Source organism: Myxocyprinus asiaticus, chromosome 19 (genome assembly GCF_019703515.2).
Source record: "Myxocyprinus asiaticus isolate MX2 ecotype Aquarium Trade chromosome 19, UBuf_Myxa_2, whole genome shotgun sequence".
In the NCBI taxonomy this organism is placed as follows: Eukaryota; Metazoa; Chordata; class Actinopteri; order Cypriniformes; family Catostomidae; genus Myxocyprinus; species Myxocyprinus asiaticus.
Window position 1 is genome coordinate 14,382,016 of NC_059362.1, and position 26,536 is coordinate 14,408,551.

The window sequence follows — 26,536 nt, forward strand, 5'->3', positions numbered from 1 at the left end:
GATGTCATGTTTATGGAAAAGAGGAGGGGCCCAAGCACTGAACCCTGAGGCACCCCGGTAGCTAGTCTGTTTGACTTGGAGATGGCTCCCCTCCAAGTGACCCTGAAGAATTTACCTGTGAGGTAAGACTCAAACCAGTGGAAGGTTGCTCCCGTGATGCCCATTGGAAAGGTGATCTGGTGGTTAACAGTATCGAAAGCAGCAGACAGATACAGCAGAAAGAGAACAGATGATTTGGATGCTGCTCTTGCCAGCCTCAGTGCTTTGGTGACGGACAGCAAGGCAGTTTCAGTTAAGTGTCCGCTTTTGAAGCCAGACTGGTTGCTATCTAGCAGGTTGTCCTGGGAAAGAAGAGAGGAGACCTGGTTGAACACGACTCATTCAAGTGTTTTTGCTACGGAGGGGTGGAGAGACACTGGTCTGTAATTTTCAAAGAGTTCAGGGTATAGTGTGGGTTTTTTAAGCAATGGGGTTACTAGAGTCTGCTTAAATGTTGTGGGAAACGTACCCAGTGAGAAGAGATGTGTTAATAATGTGTGTGAGTGCAGATAGGGGAGAAGGAAAAATGGCCTGGAGGAGATGGGAGGGAATATGATTGAGGGGACATTAGCTGGCAGTAAATATCACCTTCCATCACAATATACAGATCTGAGCTTTCATTTGCTAAATGACTTATCTATTTAAGTGTTATTTATATTCATATTTCTACATCATTACCACAGGGTGGTATTTGCAATGCAGATGTTTTCAGGTTTTTTTATGTAACAAATGCAAATGTGATGGAGTTCTGTGAAAAGGTCAGATTTTAAGCTTTCAAATGATACCATGAATTACTATTTATGTATCAGGGACTTTTTAAAAGTAACTTATTACACACGCCTGGCCCTGCCCATGGGTTTAAGAGTGGAGAGGAAGTTTGTATGTTTTCATGGTACATTGAAGTATTTTGTATCAAACGATTAAAAAAAAAAATAATAAAAAAAAAAAAAAAAAAAGATTTCTCCTTATATAACACTTTACAATAATGGCCTGAATCTAGTCTTAGCTATCATACACATATGTGCACACACTGTAACAGAGGATAACCCCTTTAAGGGGTAAGCTGTCTTACAACCTTTCAGCATTGCTGTGGGCAACACTGATTGCAGACATGTGGATGAGCAAAGAAAAGCTAACAGAACCTACTGACAATTAAACCTATTTACATGACAAAAGGAGCAACATAATCCCAGTCAAGTGAGTAGTGTTTCCCTGCAGTGTGTTTCCTGCTTCCTTCAGAAATCATTGGCCAGCATACATTCGCCCCATGTAACATTTTAGAACTCCATATACATGCACTAGTTCCACACTTTGATGAGCATCTGAGCCACTTCAAACTTGCACGCTCATAATATTGCACTTTTCTTGATTTAAACACACACACAAAAAAAACTGCACTTTAATTTCTTGCTTTTAATTCCAGTTTTACACCTGTTTAAATTAGAAATGACAGTGTTCTTAGACCATGATAACAAAATTTGACAAACATCACAGGTGTCAAAAGAGAAATACAGAAAAATGTCTAATTGAAGGGAGGTTAGACAGGTTAAACAGCAGCTCTGTAATGGGCTACAGATGGATAAATATAGACACATGCATGGATGGAAAGTGTCATGCAAAACTTTGCCACCTAAGGACCAAAGTTACAGGGCTGTAACTACCATACACTACCATTGCAAAGGGGGACATGTCCCTCCCATTTTTTGGATAAGCGGTCAACAAATATGGGTTTTTCAATGTCAAATCTTAAACTATTACCCCTAATTTAAAATATGTGGTAACAGCCTTGCAAAGTACCAATTGTTATTTAATGTTACTAACCCTAAGTCTAACCTTAAAGCGCAACATTATTTGAACCCTTTCACAATACTTTTGGAATTCATAAATTATAATACATTATAATAAAAAGATGACATTTCTCTTTGAATATACAGTATGTTTTTGTGCCAACCCTGTTACATTCAAAATGTTTTAGGATTCACAGTTACAAGGTTGAAGAGTGCAAAAATGTCTGACCACAGACTTAGTAAGCAGATATAATCACTTCACAATATGTGAAGTCAGTATTCATGTGCTTTGTATCAAGAACTATATTTTTATGTAAATAAAAAAATAAAAACTTGGTTACACATAACAGGGTTTTTAATTGAGCTTTATAAGGCAAAAATAACTAAAAAGAAGAAGAAACATCTTCTTGAGAAACATCTGTTTGAACCATATGGTTTGAAAAAACAATTATGTCACTTGCTTAAATGTCAGAATGCTCAAACCATTATTTTAAGGGAAATGTGTCATACGCAATGAAAACACATTTTTCTGATAACAGTAAAATCTTTTTAAAACATTTTTTTAATATACTTTAAACTGTTTAAAATGTAATGGTAATGAATACAAATTGGTAGGGATGGAACTGGGAGTTGATTTAAAAAATAATTGATTCTTCGATTCCAATGCGTCAGGATTTGAAAGTTGATTCCGCTCAGAATTTTTAAAAGAATTTCTCAGCTCTGTTGGTCCATACAATGCAAGAGAATGGGTGCCAAAACTGTAAATCTCCACAAATCACATAATTCAGCATAAAATTAATCTATATATCCATATCAGCAGCCATATCACCCTGTAGCTCTAGACTGGTTGCCCACTAAAGCTAAGCAGGGCTTAGCCTGGCAAGTACCTGTATGGGAGATCTCCTGGGGAAAACTAAGGTTGCTGCTGGAAGAGGTGTTAGCGAGGTGCAGTCTGTGTGAGTCCTAATGCCACAATGTAGTGATGGGGACACTATACTGTAAAAAGGCACTATGCGTTGGATGAAATATTAAACTGAGGTCCTGGGCACTTCTTGTAAAGAGTAGGGGTGTAACCCTGGTGTCCTGGCCAAATTCCCCCTATAGTATGTAAAGTGCTTTGAGTGCCTAAAAAAGTGCTATATAAATGTAAGGAATTATTATATGACTCCAGTGGTTTAATCTGTATCTTCAGAAGCAATTAGATAGGTGTTGGTGAGAAATAGGTAAAGTTTTACTATAAATTCTCCTCCCTGCCCGGTCAATCTCCACTTTAACTTTCACATTCTTCTTGTGTTTTTGGTGATTCACATTCTTCCTGCATACGTCCCCTACAGGGAAGGGAGAGGAATTTCTAGCAAAAATTGACTTAAAATATTGACCTGTTTCTCCCCCACACCTATGATATCACTGGAGTCATATGGATTACTTTTATGCTGCCTGTATGTGCTCTTTGGAGCATCAACATTTTGGGAACCATTCACTAGCATTGTATGGACCTACAGAGAATGAAATATTGCTGAAATTTTCTTCTAAAAATCTTAATTTGTGTTCTGCATTAGACAGAAAGTCATACACATCTGGGATGGCATGAGGGTGAGTAAATGATGAGAGAATTGTTATTTTTGGGCGAACTATCTCTTTAAAGGAATATTCTGGGTTCAATAAATTTAAGCTCAATCAACAGCATTTATGGAATGTTGATTACCACGAATTTAATTTCTACTTGTCCCTCCTTTTCTTTAAAGAAAGCAAAAATCTGGGTTCCAGTGAGGCACTTTCAATGGTAGTGAATGGGGCCAATCCGTAAATGTAAAAATACTCACTATTTCAAAAGAATAGGCGCAAGACGTAAACAATGTGCATGTACTAACCTTTTCTGTGTAAAGTAACAGTATATTCAAGTTTACAACTTTGTTGCCATGAATACGCAGTCGTAAACCCTAAAACGGCTGTAAAAATGATTTAAACAACTTTGCATATCAAATACTGTAATACACAACAGAAGAATGAATGTGTGCTTTTTTTAAATCATAATTTTCACATTTCTGCCTTTAAACTCTTTAAACTCAAAAAATGGCCCCATTCACTTTCATTTTAAGTGCCTCACTGCAACCTCAATTTTGTCTGTGTGTGTGTTAAGAATTGAACCTGGAATATTCCTTAATTCTATCTTTATTGGTAACACTTTACAATAAGTTTCCATTCGTTAACATTAGTAAATGCATTAGGTATCATGAACTAACAATGAACTATATATATATATATATATTTTTTTACAGCATTTATAAATCTTTGTTAATGTTAGTCTAATGTTAACATATGCAACTTTTAATTTTAAAAATGTATAAATATATGTTGAAATTAAAATTAACCAAGATTAAAAATGCTGTAAATGTATTGTTCATTAGTTCATGTTAAGTAATGTTAACAAATGGAACCTTAAGTGTTACATCTTTTTTTCTTACATTGAACTCAAAAGGAGAATTCTGAAGAATCTTCATGCAGATTTTTCCAAGCCATACTCAACAGTTCTATGTGAGGAACAGAACAAATTTTCAAGTTTTTCTGTCACTATTGCACCATTTAGTAGGAAATTGCAGTTAGTTTACTATTTTCACACTTTAAACTAAAAGTGTCATCTGACAAAAACAAGAAATTCTGGCCAAAACCAGCTTAAAATGTTCATTGTTTGGGTTCGCCCTCTGCTCTTCAAGACTAGGCTATTTTAATAAGCAGCAATGGAGAAATTCTCAGGGAGTTTTAGGATTTAGCTATTTTATTCGTCCAACAACAAAACGCACATTTCCTAAAAATTTAGCAAAGTTGATGGCATGTCACATTCTAAAGTGCTTATTTGTTAAATGCACAACAGACATGCTTAAATAATAACACTTGATAAAAAAGGACAAGACAGCAAAAATGAGCCCAAGACAGTTTCAATAAAAAAAAAAAAAACATTTCTTTCTTGCAAGCGACCAAGCACACACAACCAAGCATCTTTAAAGATCACAAGCATTTTCAAAAAACAAAAATAGTAACAGACCTCAAATTTAGTGGCAGTTATCACTGAAACTACCATAACCTGGCACTAGAAGGTTCAAACTAAACAGAGCTACAGTAGAAGATATAAGTGAAATTAATAAACATTTTTGCTTTTAGGTTTTATATTCAACTGTTAAAAATTTAGCCACATATTACGTTGCCTTGTTTTTAACCTTACTTCATCCAAATGTAAAACCATCTCTTTAAAATACAAATACACATTAATTTATAGTTTATACAAAGTCTTTGTCTTGTAATATCACACTGACCATAAAGAGACATACCAATGTACATATCAACGATCAAAACAGCATAAGTTCTCAGATCTGCATGCCTGAAATTAACCATAAATGAAAGGGCAGTTAGTTTTAATACCCACTCAAAAGTGGTCAAAATAAAAACCTTGAACTTAGTAGACACAGCATCATTATCTTGAGAAATAAATAAACAGAAAATCCAGTGGTCAAATGCTTTTTTGCACTTTTAAAGCATTACACATTGATAAATCCAAGCAGGCTATTCAAACACACAGACACAAACACAGGAGCTTGAACATTGGGTCCCCACAGTGTGTTCGACAGACCGCATGCACTCAAGAAGCTTAATTAGGAATATCAGAGTTGTTGTTACGGTTTCCATATTTGTGATGTATGAAGAGGAGCACCATGCCGAGGAAGAAGCAGATAGAGCCCACGGTCATGTAGGCGATGCCCAGGAAGGGATTTTTCCCTCCCATCCAGGAGATGGTGCTGAGGATCATACGTTTCCTGCCTTCAAAGCTGCGGACTGGGTAGTCTGAGGGCAAGTGGTTAAGGAAATGAGCAAAAACAGAATGAAAGACAAAATTGACCAGTGTAAAAGGTTTTTCTGAGTTAATCACAAAACACATTAATCAGTGTGATTACTTATATGTAAAAAATGCCCCCGGACTGAATGTAAATTCCGTAATAAGGAATTTTCCTACCAAAAGAGCAATTCAAGCTTGAAGTATCACCTTTTTCAGCAAATATTGATATGCACCCACTAACCACTTTATTAGGAAGACCTGTTCACCTACTTATTCATACGATTATCTAATCAGCCAATGTGTTCTCAGTGATTTCAACCATGGCTTGATTGTTGTTTGCCAGACAGGCTGGTTTGAGTATTTCTGTAACTGCTGATCCTCTGGGATTTTCACATACAACAGTCTCTAGAGTTTGCTCAGAATGGTGCCAGAAACAAAAAACATCCAGTGAGCGGCAGTTCTATGGACGGAAATGCCTCGTTGATGAGAGAGATCAACAGAGAATGGCCAGATTGGTTCAAACTGACCAAGTCTACGGTAACTCAGATAACCGCTCTGTACAATTGTGGTGAGAAGAATATCATATCAGAATGCTATTCTGAGATGCGGGTTGGCGCTATTTTGGCGGCATGAGGGGGACCTACGCAATATTAGGCAGGTGGTTTTAATGCGATCAGCCACAACATTAAAACCACCTGCCTAATATTGTGTAGGTCCCCCTTGACCCACCAAAACAGTACCAACCAATCTATATATATATATATATATATATTCACACACACACACACACACACAGTTGAAGTCAGAAGTTTACATACACCTTAGCCAAATACATTTAAGCTCAGTTTTTCACAATTTCTGACATTTAATCGCAGAAAACATTCCCCATCTTAGGTCAGTTAGGATTACTACTTTATTTTAAGAATGGGAAATATCAGAATAAATTATTTATTTCAGCTTTTATTCCTTTCATCACATTCCCAGTGGGTCATAAGTTTACATACACTTTGTTAGTATTTGGTAGCATTGCCTTTAAATTGTTTAACTTGAGTCAAACATTTTGGGTAGCCTTCCACAAGCTTCTCACAATAAGTTGCTGGAATTTTGGCCCATTCCTCCAGACAGAACTGGTGTAACTGGGTCACGTTTGTAGGCCTCTTTGCTCGCACATGCTTTTTCAGTTCTGCCCACAAATTTTCTATCGGATTGAGGTCAGGGCATTGTGATGGCCAATCCAATACCTTGACTTTGTTGTCCATAAGCCATTTTGCCACAACTTTGGAAGTATGCTTGGGGTTATTGTCCATTTGGAAGACCCATTTGTGACCGAGCTTTAACTTCCTGGCTGATGTCTTGAGATGTTGCTTCAATATATCCACATAATTTTCCTTCCTCATGATGCTATCTATTTTGTAAAGTGCACCAGTCCCTCCTGCAGCAAAGCACCCCCACAACATGATGCTGCCACCCTCATGCTTCATGTTTGGGATGGTATTCTTTGGCTTGCAAGCCTCATTCTTTTTCCTTCACACAAAACGATGGTCATTATGGCCCAAAATATTTTGGTTTCATCAGACCAGAGGAAATTTATCCAAAAAGTAAGATCTTTGTCCCCATGTGCACTTGCAAATTATAGTCTGGCTTTTTTATGGCAGTTTTGAAGCAGTGGCTTCTTCCTTGCTGAGCAGCCTTTCAGGTTATGTCGATATAGACTTGTTTAACTGTGGATATAGATACTTGTCTACCTGTTTCCTCCAGCATCTTCACAAGGTCCTTTGTTGTTCTTCTGGCATTGATTTGCACTTTTCGCACCAAACTATGTTCATCTCTAGGAGACAGAATGCATCTCCTTCCAGAGCGGTATGATGCTGCGTAGTCCCATGGTGTTTATACTTGCGTACTATTGTTTGTACAGATAAACGTTGTACCTTCAGGCATTTGGAAATTGCTCCCAAGGATGAACCAGAATTGTGGAGGTCCACAATTTTTTTTTCTGAGGTCTTGGCTGATTTCTTTTGATTTTCCCATGATGTCAAGCAAAGAGGCACTGCGTTTGAAGGTAGGTCTTAAAATACATCCACAGGTACACCTCCAATTCAGTACACCTCCTATCAGAAGCTAATAGGCTTTAACGCCATGCCAGCTTCTATGGCTATTTTTATGGTGAGAAAAGTGTAAGGAACTCTATATAAGGTTTTTAAAATCTATTTTTCCTAAAAACTCTAAAATTGCGTTAGGTTTGACTTTGTTAAAAATTTCTTCCAGAGTGTTTACTGAATAAAAAGGGTTTCTCATGGGGTTAAGACCAGTACAATCTAATAAAATATGTTTAAAGGATAGTGGGTTCTGGCAAAAGGTACATGTTGGTGAATCTTCGCCTAATATTAAAAACTTGTGTCATCCTGGAGTGACCTATTCGACAGCAGGTTTAGATGACCTGGTCCCAGCGATTTGAAAACAGAAAGAAGCTTCTTTCTCCAACAATAGGGCTGTTGTCATGGAGTTTGTTCATGGTGCATTGATCCCACTCAGTTTGCCATTTTTTGTTAATATACAAATTTATTATGGGTTTTAGGTCAGTGGGAGGTTTTGGACACTTTTTGAGATCGGCTGATAATGTCTCTTTTGCAACAGTGTCTGCTTCCTCATTTCCTGGGATTCCACAGTGACCAGGTACCCAGCAGAAGCAGATATTAAGATATTGGGCCTCCAGATCCAGTAGTTTGCATAGAATCTCTACAAGCGTTGGGTGATCATTTTTTTGAGATGACATTGTTTGAAGACATGATTTTGAGTCTGTAATTATCAGAAAGTTTCTCTGTTGCATAGTATTTATGAAGTCCAGTGCTAAGATGATAGTGTTTGTCTCTGCTGTAAAAATTGAGCTGTGATTGTGGATGGATATTCCTTTTTTTTTGGTGGCTGATCACAAATGCAGATGATACATGGTCCTCAGATTTTGATCCATCTGTATATATAGGGGTATATGATGAAAATATTTCTCTAATGTAGAGGAGTTGTTGTTGAAAGTCATTTGGGTGGGTTTTGGATTTTTTGTTTCTTGTTAGATCTAAGATTATTTTTGGTTTTTACAGAAGTGTATCTGTTCCAGTATGCTCAGATCTATTTTGAGATTTTGTAAATGTGGTTTGATCCGTAGTCCAAAAGGTCGGATATGTCTTGGTTTTTGTTCGTATAATCTTGAAGAAGGGGTTGAGAAAACGGGGTGGTAAGCTGGGTTTTCTTTGTTGGTCTTCAGCTTTGTTGTATATTGTAGGGCTAGTTTGAGTCGTCTGTTCTCCAAAGAAAGTTAATTTGCTTCTACATACAAACTTTGAGTTGGTGATGTTCTAAAGGCCCCTAATGCCAGACGTATGCCTTGGTGATGTACAGTGTCCAAGAGTCGGATATATGATTTCCTGGCTGATCCATACACTATACTTCCATAATCCAGGCGTGATCGAATTAGAGTTCTATAGAGATTTAAGAGAACTGGACTTTCTGCACCCCATTTTGTTTTAGCTAAAACCTTTAAAATGTTTATGGCTTTATCTTTTAAAATCTATATGTGAGGGATAAAACTCAGTTTACAGTCAAGAGTTATTCCAAGGAATATGGTTTCCTTAACAACTCTGATGAGTACACCATCCATGAATATCTCTGGGTCAAGATGGAGAGAGCGAGCGTAGCTGGCAAAAACGCATAAACAGTTTTGGTCTTTGAAAACTTAAAACCATTTGATACTGACCAGGTCTGCATCCTGTTAATTGTCAGCTGGATTTTCTATTCAATGTTATTCATGGATTTGCCTCTGTAGCAAATACCAATGTCATCCACATAAAGACTGCAATGTATATCCGACCCAATGGCTTTTGCGATGCCGTTAATTTTGATACTATAAAGGGTAACTAATAAAATACTCCCTTGTGGTATTCCTAGCTCTTGTTTATTTGGGTCAGATAGGGTATTACCTACTCTGACTTTAAAATGTCTGTTTGATTAAAAAATTTGCAATAAAAATGGGTAAGTGTCCTCTAAAACCTAGTTGAAATAAATCCTTTAAAATGCCGAACTTCCAAGTGGTGTCATATGCGTTCTCCAAGTCAAAAAAGACGGCCACTACATGTTCTTTTCTGATGAAAGCATCTCGTACGTAGCTTTCAAGGCTGACGAGGTGATCTATAGTACTTCCTTTTCTGATGCCACAATGAACTTTACTTATGAGATGTTGTGATTCAAGGATCCATACTAGACGTTCGTTAACCATTCTCTCCATGGTTTTGCATAAGCAAATTGTCAGGGCTATTTGGCGGTAGTTGTTGGGGTCAATATGATCTTTTCCTGCTTTTGGGATGGGAATGATTATTGCGTCTTTCCAAGAGAGTGGAATATTCCCTGATAACCAAATAGAGTTAAAAAATTTTAACAGTAGAAACAGGATAATGTGAGGCAGATTTTTTTTAAACTGATAGTGAATATAATCTGGTCCCACTGCCATATCATGTGCTCTGTTTATAGCTTGTGTCAATTCTTCCATTGTGAACAGTTGATTATAGGGTTCCTTATTATTAGATGAAAAATTGATACCTTCCTTTTCGTCCTGTGCTAAGAACACTTGGAAGGCATTGAGGCAATTTTCAATGGAGGAGTTCTTTTCAAAAGTTTCTGCTAAGGTATTTGCAATCTCTTGTTTTGAGGTTAGGCTAGAGTCTTGGTGTTTGATATGCTGAATTTGAGCTCCATTATTCCTGCCCTTCATCCTTCGGATCAAGTTCCAGTCCTTTTTTGTTGAGGTGCTTGATGTCAGACCAGATACACATTGTCTCCAACTTTTCCTTTTAGCTTCATTTATTATTCTTTGCGCTTGTGCCCTACTTATTTTAACCTTAACAAGATTTTCATTTGTTGGCCTTCTGAAGAATAATCTTTCAGCATTTTTCTGTTCTTTTATAGCTGTCTTGCATTTATCATCAAACCATGGCAACCGTTTGCATTTGATGTTTAATGATGTTTTCGGGATGGTATCATTTGCTATGGAGATGAGTGTGCTGGTGAAGTGTTTAATAACATCTGGATCATCTTCAGAGGCTCCATTAAACCTTTCATAGCAAAGCGTTTGAAAAAGGTACCAGGTAACTTTCTTAAACTGCCATCTTGGTGTTCTTAGCTTTTCTTCTCTTCTTTTAGGGTTAATTTTAATGGAAAGTGGTCACTACCACATAGGTCATGCCATGCTTTCCATGAAAGGTGTAAGTAACTCAGGTTCACAAATTGTTAGGTCAGTTGCCGAGTATGTTCCGTACCCTGGGTGTAGGTAAGTGCTGGATCCGTCATTTAGGAGACATAAGGCGTGATTGTCTAGGAATTCTTCTATCCTCTTTCCCTTGGTGTCACAATGGGTATCTCCCCATAAGGTGTTGTGACTATTGAAGTCTCCCATGAGTATATATGGAGAGGGAAGTTGGGCTACTAGGCCATCCAGGTCCTTGTGTGTTCCAGTAAGATTAGGTGGAATGTATATGGAGCATACTGTAATGGTTCTCTGCAGATTCAGACTCACTGCTGCTACCTGTAAATTACCGCTCACATTGATGCGACTATGAATCACATAGTTTCTGATTAAAATGGCTGTACCACCAAAGGTCTGTCTATTAGTAAGACCAAAAGTATTTAAAATTGTGCACTTTTTAAAAGAGAAGGTAAAATCTGTTGGTAGTTTTGTCTCCTGGAGACAAAAACCAAGGGGGTTGAGAACTGTAAGCTTTGCAACTCTGCAAGGTTTGCCCCGAGTCCACGACAGTTCCATTGGATACAAATATTTTCCATTCTCATGTAAGAAAGATAGGAATATTTCCCATGATTTTTCCTTTTGGGGATGGACTTCTACTCCGACTATTCCTTTCTTTCATTTTTACATCTTTGGTTTGTTTTGTCTTTGCTATTTTGTCTTTTACTTGCAAACAACTCAATCTTCTTGTATTTCTATTTGTAGTTTGATTTTCTTTTGAGTTCTGACTAGACTGAATATTGGTCGAGGTAAATTCACATTGGGTTCCTGTGTTCTTGGTCCTTTGGAGAGATTTATTGCTGTTAACATTTTGGGGTTTATCTTTGTGCATCCAGGAGAGGTCTGTCAGGCATTCCGTGGTCTTCACAGATTTCTTGACAACAGAGGCATATGTTTTACTCTGTGTAAAAGGAGAGGCAGCATCTACCATTTTCCCTGCCTCGGGGTAACTGATCTTCTTTGTGCATCTGATTCTCTGTATCTCCTCCTCCTTAATCCATGTAGGACATTCTTTTCATGCAGCCGAATGATCTCCTGTACAATTACAGCATTTGGGTGGCTTTTGGCAGCTCTCCATGTTGTGGTCTTCTTCGCCACACTTGCAACAGATGCTTTTGTTTTTACAACTGTTTGACCCATGTCCATATTTTTGAAATTTAAAACATCGCACTGGGTTGGATTCATCCCAATAGAAAACATATTTGTTTGACTGATTATCCAAGAAGCACAAGGATAAAGTGACATTAAATTAAAAATTTGGATAAATTAAACATAACCAAAATTACAACAAATTTATGAATCTATATAGCCAATATTTCTAAAGTGTAAACCTTATGAATGAAAATGCACACTGCGTGATTTCAGATCTGATGGGAGCAGTTTCGACTCAGTTTGCAGTCTCCCTTAATTGTGTGTGTCTGGAGCTTGTCAAGTGTAACATTAATTAAGATACAACATCATATTCAAGTTCCATTTCTTAAAATGTCTATGTTAATGAATCACACGATTCACATGTAATGATTCCCATGTATTCATGTATTGCCTAAACCTGAGCGTGATGTTAAATTCCTGATCTGAAGAGATGATTTAACATCGGAGCTTGTCTATCCCTCTCATAAAGTGGACCACATTTATCTCCACAACAGCAAATAAGGTAATTATTTGGTTAAGACGTTATTCCGAAAAAAGTTAAAATGCTCCATAAAGGTTTAAATGCTCCATAGAGTATTCATCTTTTCGGATGAATGTAAAATGTTCAGAACTTCTTAAACTACTTCAAAGAGTTCTCATCAAAACATCTTCCACGTGCAGCAATGACAGCTTTGCAGAACCTTGGCATTCTAGCTGTCAGTTTGTCCAGATACTCAGGTGACATTTCACCCCACGCTTCCTGTAGCACTTGCCATAGATGTGGCTGTCATGTCGGGCACTTCTCATGCACCTTACAGTCTAGCTGATCCCACAAAAGCTCAATGGGGTTAAGATCCATAACACTCTTCTCCAATTATATGTTGTCCAATGTCTGTGTTTTTTTGCCCACTCTAACCTTTTCTTTTTGTTTTTCTGTTTCAAAAGTGGCTTTTTCTTTGCAATTCTTCCCATAAGGCCTGCACCCCTGAGTCTTCTCTTTACTGTTGAACATGAAACTGGTGTCGAGCGGGTAGAATTCAATGAAGCTGTCATCTGAGGACGTGTGAGGTGTCTATTTCTCAAACTAGAGACTCTGATGTACTTATCCTCTTGTTTAGTTGTATCTGGGCATTCCACATCTCTTTCTGTCCTTGTTAGAGCCAGTTGTCCTTTGTCTTTGAAGACTGTAGTGTAGATCTTTGTGTGAAATCTTAAGTTTTTTGGCAATTTCAAGCATTGTATAGCCTTCATTCCTCAAAACAATGATTGACTGATGAGTAAACGATTAACTGACGAGTTTCTAGAGAAAGCCGTTTCTTTTTTTTGTTGCCATTTTTGACCTAATTTTGACCTTAAGACATGACAGTCTATTGCATACTGTGGCAACTCAAAAACAAACACAACAAACTGTGTTTGATATAATAGCAAGTAATTTTCTAGAACCAAATTAGCAATTTAGCATGATTACTCAAGTGTTGGAGTGATGGCTGCTGGAAATGGGGCCTGTCAAGATTTGATCAAAAATGACTTTTTTCAAATGGTGATGATGGTGCTGTTTTTTTACATCAGTAATGTCCTGACTATACTTTGTGATCAGTTGAATACCACTTTGGTGAATTAAAGTACCAATTTCCTTCCAAAACAACAAAATCTGTACATTATTCCAAACTTTTGGCTGCCAGTGTGTGTGTGTGTGTGTGTGTGTATATATATATATATATATATATATGTAGACCTAAAGGTATGCAATGCAAGGATACTGTAGGTTATCTCCAAGGTGTAGCTGCCTCTGGGCAGCGTGGGTGTTACATTGTTCTTCTTCTGAATGATGCGGTAGAGCTTTCTGAAGGTAGGGAGGGCAGCCGTGCGCATCCACACAATGAAATCCTCATTAATGAAGCCATTGTTTTCTGGGTCTGTGTCGAGTTCATAAACAGGGATGTGCCAGTTGATTGGTTTTGCTGTGTCTGGAAGAAAAGGATTATTTTAGGGCTGAGGATTATTAAGGGCAAAACATGCCATGCCTTTTAATCATAATATAGTGGTCCAAAAAAGTACTACAACACTTAAGCCACACTTATTTAATGCAAGGACATTTTATCAAGATCTCAAACCAAGTTTTTTCAAAATTATGACCAAGCATTTGGAGACTTTCTGGTTGTCAAACTTTGTGGAACAGGTCCATACTTTATGTGATCAAATACAACTGTGGTAACTCTGCTAGTACATCCACTAATATGACATTGGGACCAGTTGGTAAAGAGTAATTGCAAAAAAATATTCAGTAAATGAAGTTAGTTCTGAGAAGTGATAAAATCATAGCATATGTTGAGATACCAAACCAAGTGTTATTTTGCATTTAAAAGTGCACCAAGTAATTTTTTTTACCCCATTAAAGGGATAGTTCACCCAAAACTGAAAATTCTCATCATTTACTCACCCTCATGCCATCCCAGATGTGAATGACTTTCTTTCTTTAGCTGAACACAAACAAAGATTTTTAGTAGAATATCTCAGCTCTGAAGGTCTATACAATTCAAGTGAAGCGTGGCCAGAAATTTGAAGGTTCAAAAAGCACAGATCAATATTGAAGTCCTTTTTTTATTATAAATTCTCCTCCTTGCCCAGTAGGTGGTGATATGCCCAAAAAATAGCAAATCGCCAAAAACAAAAGAAGAATGCGAAAGTGAAAGTAAAGAATCTATAGTAAAAAAATGACTTAAATATTGATCTGTTTCTCACCCACACCTATCACATTGCTTCTGAAAACATAGATTTAACCACTGAAGTCATATGGATTACTTTTATGCTGCCTTTATGCTTTTTGAACCTTCAAAGTTCCGGTCACCATTCACTTGCATTGTATAGACCTACAGAGCTGAGATATTCTTCTGAAAATCTTCATTTTGTGTTCAGCTAAAGAAAGAAAGTCATACGCATCTGGGATGGCATGAGGGTGAGTAAATGATGAGAATTTTCAGTTTTGGGTGAACTATTCCTTTAACAAAGTTTTTCTCCTAAAGAAATGAACTGTAACTTTGAAACATATGTATAAAATCATGAGCACTCACATGACATGAAGACTCCAGTCATATCAGTAACCTTATAAAAGATGTTTTATTCTATGCAGAGGGTCCCCTCATGGGGGCAGCCATGTTATGATCACATGACCAGCCGAATACTACTCGCTTATTCTCAGTAACTGCTCTGCTATTGGACATGTTCACTTGTGGATTAAATTAATCAGGGCTGCCTGTGAATACTGAATTTCTACAATGGCAACTGTAACTGAAAACTGATGTTAAATGATGCTGCATCCACACCGCTAGGTGTCACTGTAAGTCCAAGATGACAAAAACACAAAAGTTACTAAGTGCACATTTAAGTGCGGCTTATGTGCCCAAATGTGTCCAAATACTTTAGGAGCCACAGTATACAGAACTCTTTAGAAGTAGATTTTACCAATAAAAACAGCAGTAAGATTTGGATTACTGCCACCAGGGTTTCTGAACTTCACATGCTTGTCGGTCCACCATGCGATTCCTTTTTTGATCAATGGAATTTGGGTTTTTGTTCCATTGGGATCCATGTAAAACAAGTCCAATGTGTCTAAAGCAAAGATTAAAAGACGTAAATTATATTAAAACTCTTAAAAAGAATGTTGGCAAGTATTCAGAATGATCCAGCACTTACCATTAAACATGCTGTTAGCGATGGCTCCACATGGGGCTATAGGCTTGTTGTCATTAGTGCGGTACGGCTCACATTCTTTGCTTGGTTCCTGAAATGTGAAGATGTGGTTTGAGCTTTACTCAATAACATACAATTGAATAGGGTTCAATTAAGCATTAAGCAGTTTATTTTAAAAAGTACTCCCTGTATTCAGGAAGCAATTAAAGCTATTTTTAGACTGTTGTCTGACATGACAAAAAACTGGCATGCTGCAATCTGACTTGGTGTAAAGTTCACTGACAGACAATGACAGTCAGTGACTGATAGGTGCTGAGATTTTTCTAATTCCACGTTGCCAAACCCTGCTTTCATACAGTGTAGGTGGAGTATACTTTGCTGACAAACACTTCAGACAGCTGAGCTCAAAATCAGGTGAACTTTTTCGTTTCTATTTAGTTTAGACTTGTTAATATTCATTGCAATGAAACTTGCAATACCTTAAGTGAGCGCTCGTCTCCATTAAGCTGGCTGTCATCTCTGGACTTCACATATCGCCGATGGTTTTGGTAGAAATTCGACAAGCCGTAGTACATGAAGACATTACTCTGAGGAAATGAAGTTAAGCATCTTAAAAAGTGTACTGTCACCTTTAAGTTCATCCACTTAGAAAAGTAGACCCGCTGCTAAAAGGATGATTTAAACTATACAGCTCAAATATCAGACATTTTTAGACTGAAGAAGTTCTTTAAGAAAATATCTGCTTCACACTTCTGCTTTTAAACCCTCCAAATGCCTTGTCCCATAGACGTTCATTGTAACTGAAGTTTATTCGTTTTCATCAAATAAATATTAGTGCATTAAAGACGGAACTTTCCATTATCTATTAGGAATTCAACATAACAAATGAAGAGGTCATAAACACTCACCTCGAAGGGCTGGTCGAGATAGAAGGCCAGGACACATTTGCATGGAGTTGTGCTGTTCCAGCTGTAGTTTTGAGAGCAGTTAAAACATGGGCTGGACATGTCAGTCCCGGTATAATCAATCTGCAAATCACAGAAACACTCATGTTCTATACACCACTGTATGGAAGGCTAAATTATCTTTTAATGCTCCCAGTGTTGCTTGTCATAATTGCATTTTTACTAGAAAGAACTGCAATTTGAGAGCTCTCCAACTAAATTTTCACTAGTAAGTAGTGATGTCAAAAGTACCGGTACTTGGTACCAAGTAGGGCTGCAGCAGTATACCGGTTTCACGGTATACCACGGTATGAAAACTGACGGTTATCATGCCATGTGCATTTGCTTATCTACGGTATTGAGAAAAAAAAATGCAACCGGACAGAGAATCTCACCTGCACGTGCGCATCTCCTTTCCTCCTCGACTGCCTATCAGACTCGTCAACTTGCGCCACACACACACACACACACACACACACACACACACACACACAAGCAGCGGAGAAAATGTCAGAGAGAAGCGAGGGGGTCTGACATAAGTGAGTGTGTGTGTGTGTGTGTGTGTGTGTGTGTGTGTGTGTGTGTGTGTGTGAGTTAAAGCAGTGTTTTTCAACTGGTGGGTCGCAGATCTATTCGGACTGGATTGCGTATAGCAGGGAAAGAACAATTCCATGGTTCTCCTATTGAAGATATTTCGGTGGCCACTCAAGTGATAGCCTATTTAGAACTGCCGAGGCAGATTTAATAATAATAATAATAATAATATCGCAATCAGCTAAAGGTTTCTCATCTGCACTTTCGCAAGAGTGTAACGCAACCAGCTCGTGATCATGATCTGCTCTTCTCTCTGATGCGCGCGTGCAACAACCGGGCTTCCCTCGATATTGTGGAACGCAGACCTCAAAACTGATGTGACCAATTTCAATTCTAGTGAGACTTTTCATTACGGAGGAAGTCAAGTCGAACCTCTCAAACAGTAGGCAGCCCTGACATGCCAAACAGCACTGAGGAGGAAAAGAGCAACACTGTGCTACGCGCTAATATTTTTTTTCATTCCACATCATCACCTTTACAAAACGGTTTCATGATTTTACATGAATAAAAGTAACTGTTATATTTTGACAAAATGTCATAGTTTCAAATGAAATAATCTAAAGGTAGAATCTATTAGACCTCATTTTACATCAACAGTGGCAGTTGTAGTTAAAGTTTCAAGATGAGTTTCAGCTAATTTTTTCATAAATAATAAATACTATAATTTGTTTTATTATTACTATTATTTAAGACTAGCTACACTGACCTAACCATGGTAATGAGGAGCCTTTCCTCCTGTGTAATATGCATGTTCTGTTTGAATTATGTTTGAAATTAGGAAACAAACGGGATAATAATGGGCTCATATAAGTAAATATGCTCTTCAATTTTTAAAAGGGGGTTGAGAGAACTTCCTGTCGCTTTTGTTGTTGATGTCAACAACAAAAAACAGTGTCACTTGATACATGTCCTTGTACTTGAAAACCATGAACAAAACTATGCAACATAAAAGGAAATGTGACCCAGGATACATTAAATGCAGGTTACGTTTTTACTATGGTGGGTCGCCACTTGATTTCCAATGCAAAATCTGTCCTGAAACAAAACCAGTTGAGAACCACTGAGTTAAAGGTACAGACAGCAGCAGTCTGGCTGCGCTGTCGTGCTCCTACAGTATATGTTAATTGTTAATAATCATAGGACATTACTTTAAAGCTCACACAGCTGATGTTATTTTTCCTTTAGTAGTTAATTTAACATGCTATGCTAACATGTAAACTAACATGTCATAGTTACATGCTATTTTTTAATCATGTTTATAATTCGGTTCATTATTATAATTCTGTTAGTTTTCTTATTTATTCTATTTATTTTATTTATTTTCAAAAGGGAGACTTTTTTTACACTTCCATTAAAAAAAATTGTTTCAAGTTTCAGTTATAATAAAGCATTTGTTCAACCAAAAAGAAAGCCCTTCTGTTTTCACTCCTTTAAGGGTCATTGTAACTGATAATAATAATAATAATAATTGTGTAATATCGTATACCGTGATACAGTGAAACTGTGATATTTTCTGAGACGGTTATCATACCGTGAAAATCTCATACCGTTGCAACCCTAGTACCAGGTCAATACTAACATTAAAAAGATGTAATGATACCAGTGTTTCTACAGTACCAGTAGTACAGAACACTGACTTAATTTGGTCCCCGCACGTAGTATGACTGACAGACGGCTGCTTACAATGCTCACACGCTGGACAATGGACAAAATCCTCAAATGGACAAATAATCAAAAATCTGTTCTAGTGTGATTATTAAACCGTCAATACATGCGATTTACTTAAATAAATCAACAGTCTGCATGTCAAGCTGAAAACATAGACTGATCAAAACACCACATTTTATGAGCATCCCGAGCTGTGCTTAATGTAGCAGAAGACAGAAGAGAGTGCTCATTTACTGTGACGTGTGCCACGCCTGCAGACTATATATTTATACAATTAAATCGCAGCATTTTGCGCTTCTATAGTCACACTGGGTCATATAACCAACGTCTTTACTGGAAGAGTGAAACTACAGACTTAAAATTGACTAAAAGTTAGATTAAAAATAATATCTTGACACGCGAAATTTAAGAAATTGTGACCTAAATATATTATTACTAGTGCTGTCAGTTGATTACAATTTTTAATCGCGATTAATTGCATATTTTAAAAAGTACTGAAATTTGACACTATATATACTTATTTTCTTGTCAAAATGTATTTATTTCCATCTTAAGAAAGAAAACAAAACAATATGTAGCAATATAATGCTTTATTAACATTTTCCAAACAAAGCCTTCCACAATATAAACATAGAAATGCACCAAAATATCATCAATTCAAGTCACATCAAACGTTTCCCAAAGTTTAAGTGGGATTTTGACTAATTGAAAGAACTAGTCCCCACGTAAGTTGCATTTTCATTGCAATGGGCATTACATCTCTTAAACTCTCTAATATTAGAGACAATATTAATCTGCCGTTAGACTGTGGCTATCCGCTTTCCTACAGCAATCGTGAAGCTGTGTTCACGTCATGATTTGCGTCAGGCCGGCAACGCTTTGAATCACCATGCACCTTACAGGCTGAAAAATACTTGATTTCTATTACAAGTCCCATCTGGGCTTGTTTTGTACATCAAATAGGGCTAAGCGCTCCTTTCTTCATCATTTTATCAATGACAGGGAAGCGCTGTCAGAGATTATTTTATTTACTGAGATAACCTCCGCAACTATCATAGGAGAAAGTGTAACAGTCAACAAGCATGTTACGACAGCACCGCCCATAGAATGTCTATGGGACCGCCGCGTTATGCTGTTTTATGCTAAGATTGTAGTCTCTCCTTGGAAGAAGGGCTCTGGCGCTGTGGCATGCCTCAATGTAATGACTCTGCCCTTCACACCAGTGTTTATGCTGTATTAAAAGGTAAATGTGTTAATCGCGATAAAGAAAACTTGACACGTTCAACTTTTTTAATTAATCATATGCACTAACGCATTAATGCTGAAAGCTCTATATATTACTAGTGTGTAGGCATTATACTGTATCTAACAACCAAGAGTACTGTTGTACTGAATAGAAGTTTCATCAATGTTTTTATTTATAATGTGATGCTCTGTTGCGCAGCACTTTATTTGACATAAAACAAGACCCAACACACTCTCACAGCGAAATCGTCAGGATTTGTACGACTTTTCTAACTTTGGCCAATTTGTATGATATCGTGCAACTGCACTCGTTTGAATTCCTACAACTTTCACTACAGCCAATGACATCGCTGGACATCGTTTCCGTCTAATACACGACAATTACTTGCTTCTGTCACACACAACAGCTTCCTATCATGTTTACACACTCTACTAACTTGTTAAGTTTAGATAAGGGGTTTGGGTAAGGGCATAATATTAATAAGAATGTCCTTAATGCCTCGTGCGTGGAACTCGCGCTTACTTCCACATTAGACATCTATGAATTTGCACGTTATGAAGTTGTACGAGTTTATGCGAACAACATCATGCGAGACCATACGAAATAGCAACTCGTAAATTATGTACAAATTTTCATGAGATCGGGTTGCAAGACCAGTTTTGTGTTTAAGATTATGTTGTGAAGATCTTTACTAAAGCACCTAATCAAAAATTGTTTTGTTAGTAACTGTTCTATTTTCATTTGGATTCATTTAATTAGGCACAATTTTGATGATGAAATTTAATTAAACTTTAAAACATGGAATTCAGAAAAAAAAAAAAAATGGAAAACATGGAATTTGGGAAAAATGTAATAAAAAATAAATAATAAAATAAAAATCAAACTGATTTTGTAGCGTCCTACTTAAAAAAAACCTTAATGTTTACTTAATTGAGAAACACTCGAAGGAAACATGCTATTGTTTTAATTTATTATTTATATTGAAATGTAACATTTTAATAGGCATTTTATGGAGTGTGTTCAAAAGCATATTACCCATTTTTTTCTGTGGTACTGAAATTGGTATCGAGAATTGTGAAATGTTACTGGTATTGGTACTGACTACTGAAATTTTGTTATTGTGACAACACTACTAGTAAGAATCCCAATTACAGAGCTCTATAATTTATTTTTCTTTTTTATTTTAAACACTTCACATTAAATATATGTTTAACTGCAGAGCTCTGCAATTGATTTTTATTTTTTATTTTAAACACTTCACATTAAATATATGTTTAACTGCAAAGCTCTGTAATTGGAATTCTTACAAGTGAGAATGTATTCTGGAGCTATTTAAAGGAATATTCCGGGTTCAATTCAAGTTAAGCTCAACCGACAGCATTTGTTGTATAAAAACAAATTAATTTTGACTCGCTCCTGTTACAATGAGGCACTTACAATGGAAGTGAAAGATGATTTTTGAGTGTTAAAATACTCACTGTTTCAAAAGAATAGCCACAAGGCAAACAATACATTAACATGATTTTGTGTGATAAAAATCACTCACAAACCTTTTCTGTTTAAAGTTATACCCAATTTTACAAATTCATTGGCATGACAATGTAGTCAACAACCCTAAAACTGACTGTAAAAAATAAAAAACGATTTAAACTTTACAGCTCAAATAACACATGAGTTTTATCAGAAGAATTCATGTAAGTGCTTTTATAAAATTATAAGCTTCACATTTCTGCCTTTAATCCCTCCAAAAATTGGCCCCATTCACTTCCATTGTAAGTGTCTAACTATAACTTCAACTTTTGCTCTTTTTTTTTAATAAGAGGAAGGAGTCGATTTTTTTTTTTTTTTTTTTTTTTGGTAAATCAACATTATGCCACAATTGCTACTGATTAACTTGTACTGAACCCAGAATATTTCTTGCTAGTAAGAATGTAAACGCAGAGCTCTGTAGTTCAAATTTAGAGTTTAGCAATTGCATTCGTACTAGTAAAAATGTCATTAGAGAACTCTGTAATTATAATTCTTACATATTATATCATTCTTTCACTGAAATTGTTACGAGTAAAAATCTATTGTAGAGATCTCTAATAGAAATATTACAAGTAAAAATGCTAATACAACGAGTAACGCTGGGAGCATTAAAAGCTAAATCGGCTTGCCATACTGTTACGTAACACACTTTATTCTTTCATATCTAGTCTGAGAACAGCGGGCGTCTATTTGCATTACATTTGTTAGTAAAACGACACTAAAACCACAAGGAAACATCAAACCTCGAACTCCTTGATGTTGTTGGACGTCACGTAGAGGCCGATTCCTATGGGGATGAAGATGAGGCCGATGACGAAGAAAGCGGGCAGCACTGTCCCCGCGGTCAGAATGGGCTGCCAAGCGGGTAATCGCTGCTGTTTAAAGGCGGTATTGTCAGGCTTTTTGGTCCGGATGGCGGTACTGCCGAGCACCGCGGAACCTGAGTGATGACCGTCTTCCTCCTTCGCGTTGTAGCTGGACGCCATCATACCTGTTGTTACTAGCAGCTCCCAGACTGAATATCTGTGTTACAACACACACAAAAAGACCAAATCTCTCGATTATAAACGCTTAACTCTCTTCGACGTATGAAATTAGAGTATAAAACTTATTTTGATGCTGCTGTAGTAAACGATCTCTACAGCCTCATCTCTTTGGTAGTAAAGTTGTCTGTTTTGTTTAAGGCGGAACTACAGGACATATCACTAGTGATTTCCGATTCGCGAAAGAATTGTTCGTTTTGAGCCAGTTCGTTTTATTCAGTCGAATCGATTCGCAAAGCTTTGAAAATCACGTAGCTGTGAGACGTTTGTTTCGGAGGAAACACTAAGGTAAGGAATTTGTTAAAAATAAATAAATAATTAAAACACAACAATATAAAGGCATGTACAAGAACTATTTGCCTATGTTTGTACAACTGATCCAAACATAATCAGGAGTTAGGATGACAACTGGGGTGAGAACATCAAACTGGAAATACAACAAAAACAATTTATATTACTTAAATCATAGTAATATTAGCATTGTATTATGTATATTTTTGTTACACAAACGTAAAGTCCGCCCGCGGACTTCTGGGAACCCTTTCGTGAATCCGTTTTTTGAACCGGTTCAAAGAACCGATTCGCTAAATGCATCGGTCTGCCAGGCGTGTCCCACGGTACCACATGACACCTCCGCACTAAAAGGGATGTTAGTAGTGCTAGAGAGAATGAAAGAGAATTAGTAGTAGAATTACATTTTTGTATTTAATCATAACAGGTCTCCAGCCGTTACAAATATGCATTGATTATCTGCATATTAAAATGTACTTTCAAAAGTCAAGCTATGTCTCTGTGTTTGATCAGTATTTAATCTTTTATTTTCTTTCAGTATTTAATAATTTTCTTTTTCTCCTTTGATTTACTTTAACACAATGTTCAATAACCACCTGTGTTTAAATATCTTGAAATAAATCTGATTTTTTATTTATTTATTTAATTTACCTAAAAAATTCCACACAAGTATTTGCCATGGGAACAAGAAAGAAAGAAAAAAATCTTATCTACATATCTATAATAATAATAATAATAAAAAAAAAACACACATTCACATTTAGTGTGGGGCAAATAAAATATTTTCGTTTTGCATATGTGGGTCTATAGGTTCAAATATGCTACATCATTTGGACCACAAGATGGAGCAAGACAATAAAGCAATGATTTTAACCATTATTTTGTCCTCTCAGAACAGGTGTGGGAGACTAAACTTGCATCTTCATCATTTCATCGTTGTCTTTCATTTCAAGCACTCTTATTAAAGGCCCCTTTCTGGGCTTCAAGTAGCTCCAACCTTTTGGGTCATTTTGCTGTCTTGTTTATCTGTGCTGTTGACAGCCTCAAAACATGCTTTCTCTTTTGTAGCTGTTTGCTAAGGTCCCAGGACCTCTCTGTAATCAGCTATGTGCAAAGGATTTCAACTATACCATCTCTTCCAAAATAGGGTGACCAGGCATCCCCATTTTCCAGGGAGAGTCCTGGTTTTTGAAGATCTGTCCCTGACTGGAGCTGTCTCTGGAAATGTCCCCGTTTTTACTGCGCATCCAAAACAGTCCGCCAAGTGAAAATACATGGCAAGAAAGCCCCTATTGAAGCCAGCCGGCAACAAGGTTAATCGTGTGCTGTTTATTTTTACCAACAGAGGGGGCTGCTCGCTATAGCAGCTTTAAGTCATTTGTCTTCCTTTACTCCACTGATTACTTGTTCGAGCCAGTTTTGCCATTAAGAGCTGGACCAGGAAGCAAATGTTTGCAGTAGGGATGGGCAATACCACTTATTTTCTTTTCGATCCGATACCAATAATTTCAAGTCCAATATCGGCAATAACGATACAATACTAATACTTCTATTAAATTGATTTTTTGGCGATTTCTCTGGATAAAATGTCTCATTTAAAATAGAATTTTAGTCATAATTCAAGTCATCATTTTTTTTTTTCTACATTTTCTACATTATTCTAGCTCTCAGTTTGTCCAGATACTTGGGTGACATTTCACCCCACGCTTACTGTAACACTTGCTATAGATGTGGCTGTCTTGTCGGGCATTTCTCACACACCTTACAGTCTAGCTGATCCCACAAAAGCTCAATGGGGTTAAGATCCATAACACTTTTTTCCAATTATCTGTTGACCATGTCTGTGTTTCTTTGCCCACTTTAACCTTTTGAGGTGGGCATACGGTATGAAGGTAAAATAGTGCCTAAACGATTTGAATGCACAAAGTAAGATTTGTGAAAGCGTAAATCAAATTGCAAGCGTAAAAATAAATTGCATGCGCACAGAACATTTGTAAAAGTATAAATCAAGTTGCAAGTGTAAGAAAAACATATTAGCAATACTTTAATGCTTTGCATAAGTGTAATTCATGTGTTGTGAATCTGTAATTTCGTATTAACACAAAGTAAATTTGTTGTGTATTCTTCTGACTCTTTTTTTCCACTTACACTTTTGGCACTGTTTTTGCACCTAAACATGGCCAAATACATTGCAAACCTGCAATCAGCGATATGCAAGCAAAGAAAGGGTGTCATGAACAGTAAAATGGATCTATTCACCAAAATGCCTTGCCAGTGATAATTAATAGTAAATATAATTAAATTGTGTATGCATTAATATTTCACTTTAATATTTAAGAGAGGAGAGATACCCAGAGGAACGACGCTGAGCCATATAAAGAAGAAGCTGTCTGTCACATTGTTAAACCAATCAGGTCAGAGTAAACTGGTCAAGGAAAACCTCATTTGATTGGTTACTAGAAGCAGGTAGACCCACCTTCCCCTTTGCGCTTGCGAAACTCTTTTCAGTGAGAAATTCGCACCAAAAGTGTGAGCGCAACAAAGGGAAGACAGAACAATGTATATCGGATTATTTCAGGAAATTATTTATGCCACTAACACAAGTCATTTACACGTTTGCAGTAGTTTATTTTACACATACAGACTGATTCTATGCAGTCAGTCCGTTTTGCTGTTCATGACACCCTTTCTTTGCTTGCATATCGCTGATTGCAGGTTTGCAACGTTTTTGGCCATGTTTAGGAAAAGTTTAAACAAAGAATGTCAGAAAAATACACACCAGTTTTACTTTGTGTTAATACACAATTACAGATTCACAACACATGAGTTACACTTATGCAAAGCATTAAAGTATTGCTAATATTTTTTCTTATGCTTGCAACTTGATTTACACCCAGGGCCATAGTAAGGAATTCTGGGCCCCCTGACTGTATATTGCTCTGGGCCCCTTACCTATTCAGAAAATACAGTTTTGAATTTGTTGTGGGGCCCCCTGGACCTTTGGGCCCCTAGAATCTTTTCCACTTTTCACCCCACTAAATACGGCCCTGTTTACACCTTAACAAACGTTCTGTGCATATGCAATTTATTTTTACACTTGCAATTTGATTTATTCTTTCACAAGTCTACTCTGCGTATGCAAATCATTTAGGCGCAATTTTACCTTCATAATACAGTGTATGCTCTATACTACACTAATGTCCAGAAGCTGTTTCTCTGATTTTCTATCATTTCCTCTACAAGGCACTGATCCCTCTTGTTTGAACAAGCCTTGTGACGGCGCAAGCACTTGTCTGCTTGTGTCTTTCAGCGTGCATATTAAGATGAGCAGAAGTAAAATGGTCTGCACTTATACAGCGCTTTTTTAACCTTAATGGTTTCAAAGTTACACTGACACGTTCACCCATTCACGCACACACCAATGCAGAGCTGCCATGCAAGGCGCTAGCCTGACATT

General features: G+C 37.0%; 1 protein-coding gene across 1 annotated transcript; it reads right to left on the reverse strand.

Moving 5' to 3' along the window:
• Positions 1 to 4,584: 4,584 nt before the first annotated feature.
• tmem30ab (transmembrane protein 30Ab) lies at positions 4,585 to 22,961 on the reverse strand. The gene is made up of 7 exons (XM_051645187.1): positions 22,489 to 22,961; positions 16,672 to 16,791; positions 16,243 to 16,350; positions 15,767 to 15,854; positions 15,536 to 15,682; positions 13,834 to 14,040; positions 4,585 to 5,663 (listed from the first exon to the last, which is right to left on the reverse strand). The coding sequence occupies exons 1-7, from the start codon at positions 22,732 to 22,734 to the stop codon at positions 5,470 to 5,472; spliced, it is 1,110 nt and encodes a 369-aa protein (XP_051501147.1). The 5' UTR covers positions 22,735 to 22,961; the 3' UTR covers positions 4,585 to 5,469.
• Between the last annotated feature and the right edge of the window lie 3,575 nt (positions 22,962 to 26,536).